Source organism: Drosophila simulans, chromosome 3L, assembly GCF_016746395.2.
Source record: "Drosophila simulans strain w501 chromosome 3L, Prin_Dsim_3.1, whole genome shotgun sequence".
Classification (NCBI taxonomy): domain Eukaryota; kingdom Metazoa; phylum Arthropoda; class Insecta; order Diptera; family Drosophilidae; genus Drosophila; species Drosophila simulans.
Window position 1 is genome coordinate 23,265,797 of NC_052522.2, and position 21,224 is coordinate 23,287,020.

At 38.0% G+C, this 21,224-nt stretch overlaps 1 protein-coding gene across 3 annotated transcripts in view; it reads right to left on the reverse strand.

Annotated features, from left to right (window-relative positions):
- The window catches only part of LOC27207615 (synaptosomal-associated protein 25), an 88,591-nt gene that overhangs the window by 56,209 nt on the left and 11,158 nt on the right, over nt 1-21,224 (reverse strand). For 2 of the 3 annotated variants that reach the window (XM_039294198.2, XM_039294201.2), the window contains 2 exons: nt 16,839-16,880; nt 2,186-2,234 (listed from right to left, as the gene is read on the reverse strand). In XM_039294198.2, coding sequence (XP_039150132.1) covers nt 2,186-2,234; nt 16,839-16,880 — 91 coding nt within the window. The remainder of the gene's footprint in view (nt 1-2,185; nt 2,235-16,838; nt 16,881-21,224) is intronic. The other variant, XM_039294199.2, reaches the window with a different exon arrangement.

The following is a 21,224-nucleotide window of genomic DNA, read 5'->3' on the forward strand; positions in this document are numbered from 1 at the left end:
CCAAGTAGATTCACTAGAAACTATATACCCCTTATCATAAATCATTGTAGATCTAATTATGAGTTGCATGACCCTTACAAAGTTTTATGTTCTGACTATAATAGACTTTATCCTATTATCTGTAATCTTGACTCTCTGCCGCTATTAGAGCAATCGATTTTATCTTTTCTATTACATAATTTAGGATCTAATTATGTAATAGAAAATTATATTATATTCACATTATATTCATTTCCTCGTTCCTGTTCTCTTTTTATATCGCGTCTATATCTTCTCGCGAATCGAGCCGTACGATACACGGCAGCGCCCCTCGGTCGGTTGGGCGGGAAGTGTGGCCGTGGGACCCGTGCAATTTAAAAAAAAAAAATAAATAAATAACGCGCATTTTAAATAATAAAAATGGTTCATTTACATACATCATATTAAGTCAAATGACTTAATAAGTACACTAAATAATTAAAGCAAATACAAAGGAAATTATTATAACTACTGTAATTTGAAACATAAATTTTCCAAAAAGAAGACATTACATTGAAAAATAAATATTTCATAAAAATAATAATTATTTTTTAATTTCATAAAAAAATAATAATTTTATTAATATATAATAAAAATAATAATATTTCCTAATAATAATAAAATTCATAAAAAATAATAATACGCTCTTCTCTCTCGAACAAAAACTCGAGAGAGCCTGGAGCCACCTCTAATGTCGTTACGCATCTTGTTATTCTAGTGTCTTTGATCGAACGCTATAGTCGAGTTCCACGACTATCAGATACCCGTTACCCGGATACTAGGAGTGAAAACGAGAGAATTCAAAAATTGTTTGTCATCAACTGTCAAGAAAAAAACCAGTAAACAAATTTAAAAAGTGTGAACATTTTATGGGCGTGGCCCCTTTTAAAGAAATCTGCTTTAAGGTTCGGCAACAACTTTTTTAGCAGGTAGTATATTAGTCAAATCAGGTCACCTGGGACTACCATATCGCGTAGGAGCTTAATTTAGATGCCATTGAAACAGTTGAAGATAATATGTGACCGTGATCGACTAGAAATCAATTGCGTCTTGTCCTTCAGATATCATATAGGCACTCGACGCACGACGTTGATTGTGCTTGTTTCTCACGCAAAATTGTATATAATACATATAAACATGGATAGGCATTAATGAAGTCGGTGCAAGATTTCGAGTGCAAACAACTAACTCCAGCACAATTTTTCTGTTTCCCAATTTTACATGTAACAGTTCAAGTAGTACGAAAAAGAGAATTGATTATTACCGAACTATTGGTTTTTTGGATCTTAAGAAGAAAGTAAAAGATTTTCTTCCTAACAACAAATTTTAAAACCCTAGCATCTCAGCGGCCTTTCTATTATGCCAAATCTCGCTTAAAACAGTCAGAAGACAAATTAATATAAACTTCAGAGTGTCTGAACAATTTGCATATGAATGCGATATACTACTTAATATTCTACCGACTGTCTTATGTCTGCATTATGTAATTTTTACAAGCACACCACACACGTAAGAAAGCTGCAAGATACGTCTCAACACAAAAATTCAAATTGGAATGCATTACTGCAGCAAAGATTAAAATTATATAATTGATAAGCTCTAAAGAAAAGCTTTCTTCAAAATAAATTCGGTTCGCATGAATTCTGCCAACCAACAGAAGACTTTTGGTAATAAACTTCGGAGCTCAAGTCTGGTGTTAGAGATAGCCTAAAGGAATATTTCTAACGCTGGTCAACCATGTGGAGAAAGAGTCTAAGCAATAACCACCGATTAACTAATTGAGCTTTAGTCGTGGGGGCTCTAGCTTTTCAAGGGAAACTGCAAACCCAATTCAGACACACGACACCGAACACCAAATACCATTTTGATTTGGGAATACATATAATGGAGAATTTAACGAAGATTTGCCGTCATCGTGTTTACTTCAATTGAGCCTTATATTTTTTAATTAGATAAAATTGTAAATTTAATTTTATCAACTATCATTTTGGCGTATAGTTGGATTTCGGTATCAGGTCTTAACAGAAGAATGTTCTATCGCTGCAACCAGATGTAAAATAGATTGTTTCGTGTAATGTCATACCTAAGTAGTAATATATAATAATTGGAAATAATGCAGTTGTATGTTATAAACTGTGATACATTGTTCTGTTAGTTGTGGACTCACCTCCTTGATCATCAAGGGCTACAAGTGTTCGAATCCCTGCCTCCTTGCTCTGATGTGCAGCAAATGGAAATGTAAATAAGTTTTAAAAGTGTATAAGTTGAGATATATGTGTTAATATTGTTTATATATGTTAAAAAAATAATTTACAAGGTAAATATATATATATGTGTAAATGGATTTTTATTTTGTTGATATGCATGGAACACCAAACTCAAAAGCGGTTAAAGCGACATTCCAGCATTCAGGGGTTATATAATTCTAAACATAAAATATAATCGCCTTATAATTGTAAACATTTTCTTGAGGTTCGCCATTTTCGGAATAGTCATTTCAAAACTATTACTCCGTTTTACAACGTATAAAAACGAAAACATATGGAGTAAATATTTTAATAGACGACGTGCTTTGTGACCTAAATACCAATATGACCTTACATCAAAAAATCCTTATGTTATACTTTTATCATTGATTGGCTTTCCACCTTTGTTTTTTATCAGATCAATAGAAATTTAAAAAGACTAATATAAATATAAAAGAGAGAGAGTGCTATAGTCGCCTTCCCCGACTATCCCGGCATAGATATACCATTTTTTGGGATATCGATAGATATTGGCGTGACCGGTTTGGCGATTTAAGGGCGTGAAAGTGGTTTTGGCAACATGGGTCAACAGACTTGAGTATATATTTCTAGAATCTGTATGCCGAATCTCACCTTCTAGCTTTTATAGTTTCTGAGATCTCGACGTTCATTCGGACAGAAGGACAGACGGACATGGTTAGATCGACTCGCCTATTGATCCTGATCAAGAATATATACGCTTTATATAGACGGATTCCTTCAATTCCTTCTGCCTGTTACATACTTTTCAACGAATCTAGTATACCCTCTTACTCTACAAGTAACGGATATAATAAAAAAAAACATTTTTTAAAAACGAGTGTTGACCGCTTATGGACTTTTTAGTGGTCGTGTCAATCGTCTGAAACACGCTTCCACTAATCTGCGTCATCTTTTTTAGCCCACTCTAAAAACCGTCCAAAACTGCCACAATCAGGCATGCTCAGGTAATCGTAATTTTGTGCAATTTCGATTTGGGCAAAATCTTTCGATTTTGTTTTTAGGTGCTCCGGTTTTCGCTATTTTGATATTAAACAGTAAACAGCTGTTTAACCTATTTTCCAGACAACCGAGCGGCCAACTTACTACTCATGCTCGTAATTACTTTTTTACTCCACTTGGACCATTTAAGAAATTAAATTAGATAACATTATTTACTAACAACACTTTTGGGTTCCTTTAAATTAATTAATATTAATATTAATATTATATTCTATAAGCATTTATACCTGCATGTTTCGTTTTACCAACAGTATGGCAGTCTTCCCGATAACTTTTGTCGACGTACGTTGCCCCTTTCCAAATCAAAATTTTTTGTTGCCGACGGAACTTTTTTTTTTGTGCAATAAACATCAATAGACCACTTAGTATAAAATTTTTCCCCCTAACAAATTGACGGCTTGACGACTTGCTCGAATTATATTCGAAACCCTTTTGGTCGATTCGTGGAGCTATGTCTTATAACATCGTCATGTCATGTCAAGAGTTTTCGGCATGTGGTATGTGTCTGCAATGGTGAAGGCATTTAAGCGCTTGAGTTCGACTGCTTTTCTCCGTTCGGTTACGGTATTATAGGAACTACCCAAACCAGGGACTTATATGAGTTTTTTGCTGGCCTTATTTTCCATCCTGCAAAAGTAATTTAATTTTTTGTATATACTTTTCCTCTCATGTTGGTTCTGAGGTGCAATTGCCCGGGAAGCACAAAGAAGAAAAGAAAAATGGTCCCTTCAGACGGAGTGTGATTTTTGTCATCTTGATGTTGGTTCAGCAGAATTTCTGGGGCTTATAAAATTTTATTCTATGAAATTTTAGATTAACCCCTTATTTTGACGCATACAATATATATGGTACGTTGGACATCTAACTTAACATTTGGCTCCACAGCAATAGAGGTAAAATGTTCTTGGTGATACTTGCCTGCGGCACAGTTCGATACCGTTAAGGTTTGTTCTCAGTGGTATAATTCTCATGGATAAAGCATGTTCCTCCTCTACAGAGAAGTTCATGGTTATAATGAGGTTTATAATGAAAGAGACATGTTTCCGTAATAATTATTTTATGTTTCTGACATTAAATTTGAATTAGTTTTTGTTGCTAAGATTGTTACATTAAAATTTTAATTTGTAAGAGTGTTGTGCGCGTTACACTGTTTTTGTTCCTTTTCGTGTTCATGAATGGAAATGTACATTTCGAAATTAATGTAGGGTTTTATTATAATATTATTAATTTTATTCGTATTTTGAAGCAAATAATATGGGATATTGTAATTATTGATCGTCGTTGTCTTCTGGTTAGGTCTTCACCCTCTTCTATGTCGCCGTATTTTTGTCGCTCTCGTAGCCACAGAGGCAGACTCCCACAACTCAGTTTTTTCACGCGCCGGCAGCAATTCTTTAGACGCCGTCGTTCAGCACTTCGCTCTCGTAGCGTCGAGTTCCTCGTAGATCGTCGTTCTTGCAAATCGGTACCTCTCTTATTCGCCACTTTCATTATCTGTAGTCGTTGCTTTTCTTCTTACCGTCGTTGTCGTTGTCTATGAATCAGCTGTTTCATACTAGTGCGATTTGGGTAAACAGCCAAAAACCAATCCCACATTCGGCCATTCTAACTTAGCTTTCGACCCGAATGCTGCATCGTCATCGCTTTCATCGCCGCATGCTAATCGGCAATGGCTTCATGTATTCCGCGCACGTTGCACGTTCTCGTTCTGGAGCTTCAGTATCTTTGCCTTTACCCGTAAATGACCTCTGTCATGGGCACTGCTTATGATTCGCTTTTGCATTTCGTTGGGCACAACTACGAGCTCATCGCCAACTACAAGTTTGTACGTATGCTGTCATCGCATACCTTATTTGCATCGCTTAGAACTTCTTTCTCTCATCTCCTCGTCGCGTGCTGGCACATCTTTGAAAGCAGTACTTATTCTATCTTCTTTTATAAACATCACTGGATACCGGCTGAGAGCATCGACATGCTTCATTCTCACGCCAGATCGATGTTCAACTGTTGAAAAATATGTATTCTTGCTGAAAAAGAATCCAGCGAACCACTCTGGTGAATAAATGCGTCGCAGTCTGTTACGAGTTTAAAATGAATGCCTAACAAAAACACCCTAAACTTAGATGATTGTCAATATTTCTAACACATAGCTGCTGTATTTCCGCTGTGCATCTGTGGTCTTTTCTGACATAAAATACACAGGATGCAGTTGACCATCGTCGACGTTCTTCTATAATAGAACCCATCAATTGACGCCTCTGTATGCACTTCCGTCTCGAAAGTCTTATTGAAAATATTAGGGTTCTCAGTTAGTAACTTTTTTAAATATTAACTGTATTTTCTTCGTCCAAATCAAATCTAAATTTTGCGCTTTTCCTTGTCAACTCAGTTATAGGTCTAGCTATTCCTGCGTAATTTGGTATAAACTTTCTGAAATAGCCCGTCAGACCAAAAAAACGTTCTTTTTAAAGAACGTCTTGACCTTGGATACAGCTTCGATTTTCTCGGGAGGGGGTAAGTAAAGCGATTTTCTATAACGCGGCCCAGAAAATAATATCATCTACATAGGGGAATGCAATTCCTCTGCGTGACAGATCCCGAAATATTGCAATGACGTGGCAAAATATTCTCGCCTGGCGAATTTGAAAATCCAAAGGGTATTTCGAAAAACTGATATTGTCCTCGGTGTATCACAAACGACGTATATTTATTCCTGGATTCAGCAACTGGTACGTGGATTGTACTGAAAAATCTAACATATAATAATCTAACATCAATCAGAATTTTTTGTTTAAATTGTCCAAGTGGTTTTATTATATTGGAGTCGCGGTTACTTCCGAATCCAATTAGAACGACATTGCAGCTTTCCAGCTTCAGCTTGCCAATATCACAATAAATATCTTCCCGTATAATATTGATCTTACTGTCCATACTGAATAACGCCGTACACTTTTTATCATACCCGTTACTCGTAGAGTAAAGGGGTATACTAGATTCGTTGAAAAGTATGTAACAGGCAGAAGGAATCGTTTCTATATAAAGTATATATATGTGGGATGAGAGATATTTGATCTAACAAGGATCGCCGCACATCCGTGTTGTCTGTCATCCGGATGGATGACAGTTTGTAGGGTAAAGCCCCCTGAAGTTGGACCGGGGCGAGAAGTCGGTCTCTGACAACAGCGATGATCTCATTGGTCTTCGAGGAGGACCCATTTTTAAATGCAGAGGTCGAAGGGCGGATTTGGAGAAGTAGTTTCAACTAACGAGATCATTCTGTCAAGCATAGAAAAAAGCTGTTCCAGTTTGGAGTCCAGGTTGGTAGTTACAATAGAAGCTGTAGCGGCAGGCGAATGAATTGGATGAACAGCAGGCTGGTTGCATCTGACAACGGTCGCAAAAGACGGCCTTCCAGCGCCATGGTCAAGGGATCCGTTTATAGGACCAGAAGCGGTAGCCTTCATTCTGTAGGCATGCGATGATGTCCTCCGATGAAACTCCAGGGTGTTTGTTACGCAATACGATTTTGTATGGTCGGTCCTCGGGGAGCTGGTGATGATAAAATGCCGTGCCACCTACCTATAGGTATCCGAGGAGTTGCACTGAACAGCGCAGGTTCCTGAATTCAGTGCCTAGATGGTGTAGGAATCTTATACAAGGGCGTCCAGTTCCATTGGGAAACATCATTCTGGGTACCTTAGTGAGGGCTTCAGGGTGGGGGGGTCAGCTTGGTTAACACTAACCCGCTGGTTGTTGCGTGTTGTTTTCCTTGAGGCACGAATAAGGGCTTCTTTCGATGAACAAGGCTCATCATCGTCACTCGAGGATACCACGACCATATCGAAATCTTCTTCATTGCTTAGGGGCTGGAAGCGATTTGTGGAGTTGATTGAAGGCTGATCAGATGTTGCCTTCTTTGAGTGGAAGGCTGTGCCTGCTCTCTTGTTGTTTCTTCCCTTCCCCTTTTTTAAAGCAGACATCTTGCCATCATGCATAGGTTTGGAATCCGCTGCTGAGCTGACAAAAGAGCCGCTGTGAGTCGTGCTGACAGAAGTATACATTGCCACTTAGCGAGAAAGTGTACAGGGACGAGATGGTTGAACTTGATGATGTTATTTTGAACTTCCCCAGTTCGAAGTGACGGCCATAGCGACGGTATGGGTGGCGCGTAGATTGGCAGCCGGTGGACGACGTGTTTCGTTCGTCGGTGCAACCATAAGATGACTGCTAGGGACGCTACCAGTCCGAGTAGACAGTGTCCAGGTGTGCCGTGTGGTATTGTAATGGACGGCCAGGATTTTATCCATTGTTTGGGGGCTTTGAGGTGAAGTTTTCCTAGGCTTAATACCGTAATAGTGGTATTTCTAGTTACTTCTCGTATAGGGGGAAGGCCAAAATCCATCTGTTCCTGAAACGTGTAAGCCGTACCGACGTAATCGATACCATTAATCTGTATCCGTTCGTTAATGTATCTGATGATGACTGACCCCATTATTGAGAACTCAGAGCCATTTGTTAGAGATACCTCCTTCACATTTAACGCGAAGATGTAACCTCTTTCTGCCTCGAACACGTTCTTGATGGGGCCGGTTTACCGTACATTGCAGGAACTGTTTTCTCCGTTCAAAAGGTGTTCCAGGCATCTGTTATTCTGCGGTGTGTCAGTGTAAAAGTCCTCGTCGCACAAGAATGTATCATCCAGTTTGGTGAATTTGCGGGTCATATGATATTTCTTATTATTAATATTATAAGCTAGGTAATTTGGTGTTATTACAAAATATGTGCTATTAATTGGCAATGCAACTAGTCTGGCGAGGGTACAGGTTGTTTAAAAATTGGGACTTTGATATTAAAAATTATTTTTTTTTAATCCTGTTTAAATATTGTATTTCTTCCAGAAGGGTATCTTGCAAGTTTAATTGTTTGTAAATTCAAAAGGTATAAAAAAAAAAAAATTTGCTCATTATTTATATGGTCCATGATATTTTCGAACCGGATAAGTATTTTATTGTTAAACATTTCTTGTCTTTGGAGACTGTCATTAATGACTTCAGAATTTATTCTTTATATTGTCTAGGTCTTCATATATTTCTTTATCGTCGTTGGCATCCATATTGCCGGTAACAACCTTTACTAGACTATCCAATCCGTTAGCCAAACCACGTATGTTTTAATTTAATGGTGTAAGAGCTATGAGCTTTACTTGGGCTTGGGAGTCCGTCAAAGTGGAGTCGGGGTCAAATTTATTAATGGTCAGATGAAAGTGTTCCATACATTGTAAGTTAATTACATAGCTAGTTATTTTGTATCTCTCAATTAGTAAGGCTTTTCCTAATTCTATCCTGGTTATAGGGGTGTTATCATTTAAGTAATGAACAGTGAGTTGGCCCAAGGGTGAACCTGAAATGGTATGTTAAGGGGTAGTGGGGTCAATTATTATCAGTGTTAGTAGTTATCGATGTACGGCCTTTGTCGTGTTTGACTTGGTGAATCGAGAACCTGGGTGTAATCTTATTACGTCTCGTACAACTTCTCGGGAAATTCATTTAATTTCGTCAAGTTGTCGTTTTCATTATTGAACTTGGTTGATTATATGGGTACGTCCGTTAAATAGCTCAAAGGGGGTATATTTAGTCGCAGAATGAATAGCGTCATCATATATAATTAAGGCTTCGGACATTGTCTCGTCATGTTCGCAACTTAGTTTCTGTTGTTTTCTGGCGTCAAGTATTATTTTGTAAATCTCAGTTAATGTCGAGTGAAGCCGTTCAACGGGAGAGTTACTAGAAGATTGTTGAAAGGACGTAGGGTCAATGCAGTTCAATGTTTAATTGAGTACGGAACTTGTTGAACATATCGCTTCCGAATTCTGCTCCCTGATCATAGATCAGTTTTTAGGAATACCAAATTGGGAAATGAAATGTTTAAAGGCTTTAACTACGTTAATAAAATTCCTATTAGCTATAGGATGAGCAGCCGCAAACTTATAAAATTATCGATAATAGTAAGGTTATAATTTTTGTAAATGGTATAAATATCTATATGTAGAATGTCCAATAGTTTTGAAGCTAGTTCGGGTATTTGGTAGGTGACCTTTTGAGGTTGTCTTGTGTATTTAAATTTTAAAAATGTTTCGCATTATTTAATGAACTTAACTAACTTATTTATTCTCTCTTTCATATGTGGGAAGAACTTTTGTCGTTTTATGTCGATCCCTCGATAGTTACTATTACAGTGATGTCGGTTATAAATTTTTCGATCTCCGTACTATCAGTTATTTCGGGGAGGAGGGTCAAACATCTAATAAGTTTAAGTGTACTGTTAGCTGAGAAGTTAGTTTGGTAGGCTTATTCCACCATTTGGAAAACGTGGTCGGGGGCAAATGCCGCACATGGCTTGTTCGGTTTTAACGACTGCCTAAGAATGCTAACTACGTCGTCATTCTTAAAATTGGGTTTACAGAATTCCCTCCTTAGTTTGTATTTGGTGTTATTTTGAACAGGAGCTGAAGTAAGGTTTTACAAGATTCGAAGGCCTCTTTGAATTCGTCATCTATTATAATCGATTTATTGTTGCCCTGTTTGGAATCCACTGGTAGTGGCATAATAGTTTTCGTATGTCCACAGATAGTAAATATGTTCGAAGTTGAGTTACTGTGGGTGCATAAAGGTATAGTGGTAGTTGGGGTTTTTAGTTTTAGGTTGGGTAAATCTATTTCGGTTTTTAAGTAGGATAATGAGTCTATTCCTAGCAAGCCATCAAAATAAAAGTGAAATTTGAAAGGAAGACGGGTCGTTTTACCCGTGATTCGGAATTCGTGTGGAAATAGTATAGATACGTGTTGATAGATTGTAAAACTGTTCAGCGCCGTTTTAAGTGTTATAGGCGTTTCTAAGGTCACACAGTGTTTAGGGTCGACATATTTTGTTATTTTTGTTCGTATGCCTGTTCAAGTGTAGAAGGGGACTTTATCCTGACGAAAGTCTTGAGAGGTTCCTTCAGACCTGGCATTGAGACAAACCTCGTTGAAATGTGTTTAGTTCGCTTAACAAGTTGGCCTCACTTTTCTTGCTCGAGTAAAGGCGGATGAGGTTGCTTTTAATCTCATCCCAAACCAAGGCAGTATTCGCAAGCTCCAAGACCCTATCAATGATTTCGTTCCTGATGGTTCTCAGAGTAAGCAGACCATACGGTGTTTGGTCCGCTACTCTGATGAGCATCAGAATTTCTTCAACGCTAGTGATAAACCTTTCTCATTGACGAGGTGTATCGTTAAAGGTTGGCAAATGCTCAATAAATGCCAAGACATTTTTAAGTTTGAACGTAGTTGAGATTACTGAGCTAAAACCATTGACAGTTGCCCCTAAAGGGGATGGAGTAAACCAACTTTTTTGACATTAAGTTTACCTACTATATCATGTATGATTGCAAAATAATGAAAAATTTTCTTATTTAAGAGAGTGTATGGGTATGTATATGGTGTATTTTAAAGTTGGTGTGTGTACTTATTTCTGCGTATGGGTATATATCTTAAGTTTTATGTGTGTTCTTATTTCCGTGTGTGGGTATATATATATAGTGCATTTTAAATGTAGTGCGTGTATTTATTTCTGTATATATTCTGAACAGCCATCTAGGTCGAATCTAACCGCATACCATCCTATGCGGTATCTAGGTCGAATCTAATATTCTGCCCCACTATAAACGAAAGCTCACTGCTTGCTTAACGATCTTCAGCGTGTTAAACCGGTCTATTCGCCCGGTCCCGATGGAATCCCTGGCTGTGTGCTCAGATTCTGTGCGGAAGCCTTGTGCAAGCCTCTACTGAAACTGTTTACCTTGTCTTTGGAATCTTCACAGTTTCCTCCTATATGGAAGGACTCCTTTGTGATTCCTCTTCATAAAAAAGGTAGCAAACTGGATGCAAGCAATTACAGAGGAATCTCTAAATTGTTGGCTATCCCAAAACTTTTTCACCTTTGCAGATCATATCACCGTGTCATCACGATTTCATGAAACAGATCAACAACCACTAACCTCTTGGAGCTAACTTCTTTCGTAATGCAGGCCTTCAAAAATAATCTTCAAACAGATGTCATCTGAACTGACTTTAGTAAAGCGTTTGACTCTGTTAATCATTACCTTCTAGTGAGGAAACTTGATCTATTAGGTTTCCCTGTTGATTTTCTAAATTGGATTTCAAGCTATCTGAATGGCAGGACGAAAAAAGTCCTCTTTAAAAATTTTCTATCGTGTATTCTCCGAGGCACATCCGGTGTCCCACAAGGGAGCCACCTTGGTCCGCTTCTTTTTACCTTATTTATGAACGACCTCCCCTTAGTAATAAAACATTCGCGTGTACTTATGTACTACTTACGTGTACTACTTATGTAAGCAGAAGATGTTAAATTATGCCTTCAGCACAAGGACATTCCGCGCCATTTGGACTTACAATCCGATATAGACAGGTTTCAAATATGGTGCCGTGATAGTACCGTATTAAACTTAGATGGCTCCGAGTGCAAAGTTATGACCTTTTGTCATGTCAACCCAATACGCACGACTTACACTCTAAGTGGGTGCCCTTTGGACAGAATAACACGGGTTGATGATCTTGGGGTTCTTCTGGACCCTAAACTAAAATTTTCTGACCATATTTCGACTATTGTCAATAAGGCCAGAGGTGTGCTTGGTTTTATAAAAAGGTGGTCTGAGGAATTTAATGATCCTTACATGACTAAAACCTTATTTATTTCGTTTGGAGCCCACAATACGTAGTCCACTCGGACCGTATTGAATCGGTCCAAAAAAACTTTTTACTTTTTGCCTTGCGGCGCCTAAATTGGATGCAAACCGTATATTACCTCCTTATTCCACTAGACTATTTTAATTAATTTACCTTCACTAGCTAACCGTAGAACTATGCTTGGAACAGTCTTTATTTGTAAGCTTATTCGTGGTGATGTTGAGAGTCCCGACTTGATTAGTCGGCCTAACTTTTTGGTTCCAAGTAGATTCACTAGAAACTATATACCCCTTATCTTAAATCATTAAGATCTAACTATGAGTTGCATGACCCTTACAGAGTATTATGTTCTGACTATAATAGACTTTATCTTATTATCTGTAATCTTGACTCTCTGCCGCTTTTAAAGCAATCAATTTTAACTTTTTTAGTACATAATTGATGTACTAATATTTATTAGAAATAATTTTCATTATGTTCATTTCCTCGTCTCTGTTCTCTTTTCTATATCGCGTCTATCTTCTCGCGAATCGAGCCGTACGATACACGGCAGCGCCCCTCAATCCGTTTGACTTTGGTGTGGTTTTGATTTTTCGACGACGTATGAAGGTGTACGTTTGAGTGTAGAATGTATTAAAGAAGCTTTGGTACTTCGTTTGTTTATACCACAGTGGCATGACGATCAGCGTTTGATTTCATACCTCTGTGGCCATATTGTATGACGTTGTATATAAACAAGTACGATAGAGTATTTTGGATGTATGTGTACTCGCCGTTAGCGTGATGATCAGCGTTTGATTCCATGCCAACGTGGCGGTACAGTACGCGAATGTATTGTATTGTATTTGATATTGTATGTTTGAATATGTAAGTATATAAAGAGGCTTTGGTGATTCGTTTGCCAGCGTATGTACGTACCGATGACGTGATTCGTAGATTCTACGTCAGCGCGGCAGTACGGTACACTTGCACTTTTTAATGAAAATTATGATCAGCGGTAAATTCCACGTCAGCTCGGCTGTACGGTACACTTGCGAATGCTAGGCTTATACTTCATTTTATAAGAATTTGTTTCTAATCACTTTCAGTCGACATTTAAATAGAACTTGTTTCATTTCTTACATGTTTATTTACAGGTAAGTGATTATGATAAGGAAGGGCATCCTACTGGCTGCACCAGTGTATTCGAGGGGGGAGCTAAATTCTTTGGTGCAGGGGGATCGTTGGTGAGGTTGTGCATATATATGTGATTGTCGTTGGTAAGTTTGAGCAGAAATATATGTATAAATTAACCAGTTTCCTAGTATGTTATGTTTATAGTATTTTACGCCGGTTTCCGCGAGCCGGTGGCTTCACAATAAATACACGACGGAGTAACTTTTAAGAACTCTTTATTGAGCAGAGCAAGTGAACAGAAAGAAAAGAACTGAATACACAAATGCAAGAATTCAATTTAAGAGCTAGAATGAAAGCGAAACACATTGTTGCAGTTTCATATTCGTAGCGGTCTAATGCCTACGTTGCAGAATGCCGTTGTTGCCGTATTTCACAATCTCGCCGTGGCGGCGTTAACTTAAGTTAACTTACACAATATACGGGTTAATTGCGGTCGGTATCCTTCTCCTACATGACTTTATTGACGGCTTGCTCGACTTTTCGTTGTCGCAAGTTAATTATTTTTTTTTTTAACTTTTTTTCAAAATATTATAATTTTTCAAACTCTCTTGGTCGATTATTGGATTATTATCTTGTAACTATCCATCAATCTTTAACAAATAATAAATGGGCTACTAAAAGTAAACAAGCATAAGAAATGTAAGGTACAGACTTTATAAAAATTTAAAAATACCTATTCTCAGTCTATCCTTTGTAAATATTAAATTATTATTACTTACTAAATATTATTATTCGCTTTAATTTTAGCGACCTGATGATCATTGTTACAAGAGGTTTTTAAACCGTTTTAAGTTCCATTTCGCACAGGATTTAAAACAGTCTTATCATTTCTCGCTATTTTTTGAAAATACTACGGTAACATCGGATCGGATCAGGCAATAGGCGATCAATTTGCCAAGTTTTTTCAAGCATCATACTCCACGTTATCTCATTCCGAACAGCCATACTCTTACGCGGTATGGAAGTCGAATTTTATATTTTTTCCCTTTCTAACCGAAAGCTCACTGCTCTACGATCTTGACCGTGTTAAGCCTGTCTATTGCTCAGATTCTGCGAAAAAGCCTTGTGCAATCCTCTACTGAAACTGTTTACGTTATCTCTGTAATTTTCACAGTTCCCCCATATATGAAAGGAGTCCTTTATGATTCCCCTTCATACAAAAGTTAGCAAATTGGATGCAACCTTTTACAGAGAAATTTCTGAATCGAATCCCTAATCTTTTTGAAAATGTGATCACTCATCATTTGCAGCACCTTTGTAGATCAATCATATCACCGTGTCAGCACGGTTTTATGAAACGCAGATCAACAACCACTAACCTCTTGGAGCTAACTTCTTTCGTAATACAGGGCTTCAAAAATATTCTTCAAACATGTCATCTGCACTGACTTTAGTAAAGCATTTGACTCTGTTAATCATTACCTTCTAGTGAGGAAACTTGATCTATTAGGTTTCCCACAAGAAGCCACCTTTCTACCTCATTTAATTATACAAAATTCGCGTGTATTTATGTATGCAGGCGGCGTTACATTATGCCTCCAGTATAAGGGCATTTAGACTAAAAATTCGATCTAGATAGCTTCAAAATATGGTACAGTGATAACGTACTAAGCTTAAATGGCTCCAATTCTAAAGTTATGACGTTTAATCGTTTCAACCCAATACACGCGGCTTTCATTCTAAGTGGGTGCCAGTCAGACCATATTGCGACTATCGGCCAGGGGTGTGCTTGGTTTTGTAAAAAGGTGGTCAATAGAATTTGATGATCCTTGCATGACCAAAACACCTTATTCATTTCGCTAGCCGGTCCGTTTCTTGAGTATGGATCATCTGTTTGGAGTCTACAATACGTTGTTCAGTCGAAACGGAATACATAGTTCACTAGGTTCAAAAATAACCTCCTTACTGTTTGCCTTGCGGCGCCTAAATTATCTCCTTATTCCAGTAGACTAATGTTAATTAATTTACCTCCCCTCTTACTGTCTGCCGCTCCTAGAGCAATCAGTTCTAACTGTTTTAACACAATTAGATCTTACTAATCGAGGTCGAGAGGTGTGGCTGTTAGACTCGTGCCCATAAAATTTTTTGTTTTTACTTTCTTAATCATTATGTGCTACGAGTTACATATCTTCATTTATATCGTTGTATAATAGTTTAAAAAACTGACCTTATAGACTCATCAAATGATGCTGATCAAGAATAGACATTCCTTGTTAGATGTTAGATATCTTTAAACTCCCCACAAATCCGGGTGTAGGGGCGCGGCATTGCAACAGCGAAGAGGAGGGCGGTCAGGTAGAACGGGAATTAATGGACCTTGGACACCTTCAAAGCGAACAGACACTGAACTAATGGTACCGCGCTAGTCCTTGGACTTGAGCCGGGCAAGGGCGTGGAGGTCGAACGTACCGTACCGTAGAAGACGTACCGTGAAATAAAGGGACGTTAGTTTGACCTTGTACCCGAGCGGGCCGTACGCAAAAGAAGAAATTACGGTGTCCCCGCGGCCTATAATGGTACTGCGCAAGTGCAGCTCGAGGCAGTCAGTCACAACACGCGAGGAGCCATACGTACGCGAGGATAGTCGAGGAGAGTACGGGCGCGAGTCGCGCGGTCAGGACGTGTCCGCGCAGTCGGGCATTCGTAACGGAGTCCGAAGACAGGCAGTGAGTTAGAACGCGCAGAGGTCACGAAGCGAGGACGCACGGATTATTTGACGGTCAGCGAAAACCAACTGTGAATGTGTCGGGCAGTGAGAAACGCGCAGTACAGAGAACAAAGGACGAGCACTATAAGTTGAGATTGATACTTGGAGTGGAGATAAAAGGACCTAGCGATGTTGAAAGGGTCAGGGGAGTCAGTTTTCGGCTAAGGTGGTCCCAGGCCGAGCGTTGAGGCCGAGATACACCTTGCCCCCATAACATCTTAAACCCATTCGAGCCGGCACGTGGTCCGTTGTCGCAGGAGCAACGCCGTGCAACAGGCGGCGATCATCGGAGGAATCCGCTGTAAAATACTCCACTACTCTACTACTTAAGTCTGAAACTCTGTCTTCTCCTTGGTATGGCAATCACACAAATCATAAATTTGGTGGGACGAACACACAAACTCTCTAAACTAGCTGCTACAACTCGTAGAGAGCAGAACCAAGAAAAATAGTTCGTTACAAAGCATGAAACATATTCTTCACCATTTTTACTTAAATTATATCATTCTTTATCAAGAATTAGGACGGTACTATTGTCGTTTTATCCCACATGATAATCTTGAGAAACCGTAAGGCCTTTAGCCCCCGGAACAACAATGTTTAGAAAGAAAAATATATCAAAAAAAAGGGATTGATATTAAATTATAATTAAATGTACTTATCAAGCGATTTATGAATTCATAGACATATTAATATAATAAGATGTAGATTGCAAAAGTAGGCATTGAAAACTATCCACAATGGCCTTAACCATCAGGTATAACGAATACATAATATTTTAAAGAAATTCAAAATTAGGCAAATACGGTAACTCAGGAATACAAATATAAGTATTTTTGTGTAATTCTTTCTTAATCCTACTGTTTTAATATAACGTATTATATATATTATGATGTTTTCTTACCTCCTCACACAGAGCAAGCATACGTCGCGTACTTTCCAGGGACTGAAATGAAAAATAAGTTGTTAGCAGTTTTAAGAAAATATTCTATACGTAAAGGACGATAAACTATTTTAGAATGTGCACAAATTATCTAAACACACAGAATGATAGATAGGCATACGAGGGGACAGACAGACGACTGATATGATATATTGATATAATATATTCTGGCTATTATTGGAATTAAAGAGAAATGATATTCGGAAAATAAATTAATGAAATAAATTAAATCCCGTTATACCCCGTTAAGTTTAGTGGGGAATCTGAAACTAAGAACGAAGTTTTAATATTGGCCTACCCATGCATAACATTTTTATATCATTTTTTTCTTTGGGATATATTCTATTTTTTGATATCCAACCACTGGAAATATTTAACTAAAATAATTTGCGAACATTTTATAAATAAATCAAGTGAATTTCAAACTGAAATAATATTGCTTATAGAATCAAACTCTTAATAAAAGCAAATTATAGCATGTGAAAAAGGATAAGTAATTGACCCAAAGTATCAAAGTATGCCTAGTAATGCTTAGTTATCTCAAATTACAAAAACATATGCCCATGTTATGTTAAACAAAAAACCCCTAGTAATTGAGTTTCACCGCATACCCCAAACAAGGTAGACATTCTATTGCATGCGATACATATCGATATCGATATTACCGGTAGCTGAGTGGCAAAAAGGACCAACATATTCTTATATGTTATAGTTCAATTAGACGCGTTAACTACGATGTTTATTAATACCACACCATAAATATTTATAGATGCTGTAAAGTCAGCAATATCAATATTTGTTTTTATTCCTTCGCGAATCATTGCAGATCAGGGTAGATCTTTCGCTGGATGAAATATTTAGGATTCTTGTTCCATGCTAAAAATACAATTACACTTAATAACAACAAGCGCAATTCGTTAAAGTTAATATTAGTTTTGCACTAAAAAGGGCGAAAAAAATATGAGAAGGAATGCTTTATATGAAAATAACGATTTGACAAAGCTAAATTTAGTCGATTTAAAGTTGGGGATTATGTTTTTCTGAGAAACGAGGAAAGGCATCAAACAAAGTTGATCAAAAGCTTAAGGCTCTATTTCTAGTGACACAGATGCTAGAAGAAGTTCGATTTATAGTGAAATCTTAGCAAATAAACGAACTTTTAACTCGCATGAGTCTCTAAGGAGTATGCCGAAAGAAGAGATTCCCACAGAACTAGACATGTATGATGAAAGTGGCGATATTGAAAGGGACGCTAGAGATTCATTCGTGGATTCCAATGTGATTGAAATCGTTGAAAGGGCGCTAGAGATACATTGGGGAATTACAATGTGAACAAATTGCAGACCAAATATGCAGAAATCCTCCCAGATGGGTTGGTGGATTCTACCTAGAAAAAAGCATTGATGGACTTCAATTGACTTGTTTGACGCCTGGTGATCCAATTTTGGTGAGTGTTCTGGATACGGTAAAACATTAGTGTTTTTATTCTTTGTCTATGGCTATTTAAAGAATGATATAACCTTCTTTTTAATTTTGAACATTATTAAAGGATTCTTTTCCTTCTTATCCTAAGAGAGAATCGGAGTCAGTCAGCTGGTGGGCGTCCTTACAGGCATTTGACTTTAGTGTAGAATATCGCAGGGGTAGCCAAATGGCTCACGTGGATTTTTTATCCCGAAATCCGATTCCCACAGTTTCTCAAGTGCCATTAGCAAAGTAGATGAAGTTCGTGTTGATCTGGCGACAATAACAGATAATTGGCCATTAGCCGAACAGCAACGAGATGAGGTCATAAACAGAATTTTGGCTCAATTGAATAACGAAGACAAGGATATAACCAAATATGTAAGAAAATTTGTGGAAAATTTCCATGACATGCAAATTGTCCAAGCCTTCATCAGGCAAAATACAAATGGAAATGCACCCAATTCCCAAAATGGACATACCGTGGCATACCGTTCACGTGGATATAAGTGGAAAGCTTAGTGGAAAGAACGATCTAAAGGAATATATCATAGTTCGGATAGATGCGTTTACTAAGTTTGTTCACTTGTATCATACTCTAAATCTTGACTCGGAAAATTGTATTAAAGCTATAAAGTCAAGTATGTCTTTTTTTGGAGCTCAAGTTCCGTGAGTTTTGATCAACAAACAGGATTGAGTTGCACTTAAAGCACCAAAGCAAGTGCTTTGGAATTGCTGATAGGAAGAGAAGAAGAAGAAGAACCTTTTGGGTTGTTGCCAGTCGATGTGGACGAAAGTGTAATCGAAAGAGAACAAATGAGGGTACAAGCCAAAGAAAACATGCAAAAGAATGCACAGTACGATAAACAAAGGTTTGATAAAAACAAAGCAAAAGTAGTTCGGTATAAGGTAGGTGATTATGTGTTATTGAAAAGCGAGGAGCTTCATCAAACGAAGCTGGACCCCAAATTTAAGGGCCCATTTCAGGTAATTAATGTCCAAGATGGTGATAGATACGAGTTGAAGTCGTTAGCTAATAAGCGAACATATTCGCATGAATGGCTAAGAGTGCTACCAGACAGACAATTGACAGCAGAATGTAATGGTGACTACCAAGAGGGAAAAGAGTTGAAAGATGGCACTAGTGATTGTGTCCCAAGGGGGGAAAGATTCGGCAAACGGCACGAATGAAATGGCGTGTGTTAAGAAAAAAGAGTAATGACCGCACTACAACAGCGATCTCGCAGAGACGAGAAGTGTTATGGCGGGGGTCAAGAGATTGGGGGTTACAGAAGACACGCCAATGTTGATATGCGAAATTAAAGTTATGAAAAATGTGAATAGTATGAAGTTTTAATATGTAATTTTGAGATGTCATTGTAATTAAGTCTGTAAAAGAAAAATCAATCATGAGATGAATTGTCAATTAATGTTTGTGTAAGTGTCTCTACAAGATAATAAATGTAAGAGAGGAAGATATTGAAATTTTTTTTAAAAAGATTGAAATTAAGTTGATGAAATTGTGTGACTTGGACTTGATTGGTGGATTAGACACACGAGGACGTGTGAAAGGTCAGGAAGGCCGTGTCAGCGCGCTACTCTTCGAATTCTGGGAATTGTTTCTATGATTTCCCATTCTGATGAAATTTTAGCATTGTGGTGAAATTCTGACAAGCACTGCAGCAGAGGCACAGAAAGCCTCTAAGATAAGAAAAACCTAGTATTGGTAAAAACTAAATAAAATCGAAGTGTGCACCCTACGACTGCTGAGAGGCACGAGATGCCTTTAAAAGAAAAGATTCTATTAAGGAGGCTGTAGTGGCCAGTTGGATAGATTGTGTGATAGTTCCACGAGGCTGTAGTCCCGGCCCGCGATCTACATTAAAAAGCCACAGCCAATGATTGTCAACTCATTTATCTATAAGAACAATATTCCTCGTGTGAGGTTGGACCTGATCGACGAGCTACTAGAACTTGATTTCGGCGTAATTAAAAGTAATTTGGTTGAAAAATGTAATGATGTTCTCGTAACGCTCATTATTTTAATTCCCACTCCATCTTTGCAGACGGCATTTCTCCGTGTGATTGCGGCCCTTAGCAGCGTTCACTCCGACAAAAGGCCATCCTGACCTCACAAACATGGAAAAGATAGAGGCATCTCCAAAGCGCAAGAAAGCCACTGGTTGGTGGTGGTGGTGGCTGCCTAAGGGGAATGCCCCGCAACCATTGGCAAATAATCTATAGGATCTCCACAGCTGTCAATCGCAGGATGTCCTCAAATGTTGCTAAGATCAGCAGCTAAAAAATATTCTGGGCAATCCAATCAATCCGTTGTGGAGGGAGTGCAGCTTGGGATTGCTAAAGATTCCGATTTTTCTGCACTGCAGTGCACTGGTTCGTTTCTCAACTAGTAAATCACTGTCCCGATCAGTTTACCACCACAAGTGAATATTGAGTCCGGATTACCGGCACAAATTGACCCTTTAGAAATACATTCCGCAGAGCCAAAACCCTTCACTTTGGTTCCACTAAATAAACTATAACAAGAAACAATCATCTGTTGTATTGTCTTATATACAAGACAAAACAAAAGCCGATAATATTAAAGTTGAAAAATTTAAATTTTCTAACGCTAGAGACATATCATTCTTGAAGATAAGTGTCCCTAATGAGCTATTTTCGACCATATGTTCTGGTGATTTTCGATCGGATAGTATGATGGTAAAAGAGTTCAAAGCTTATATTAACAAGCTATAGTCGAGTTCCCGGACTATCTGATACCCCTTATTTAGCTTGTGTGAATGCGAACGCGATATTTCCTATTTTTTCTGGGATATCGATAGAAACTCTTCCATCGGTCTGTTACATACTTTTCAACGAATC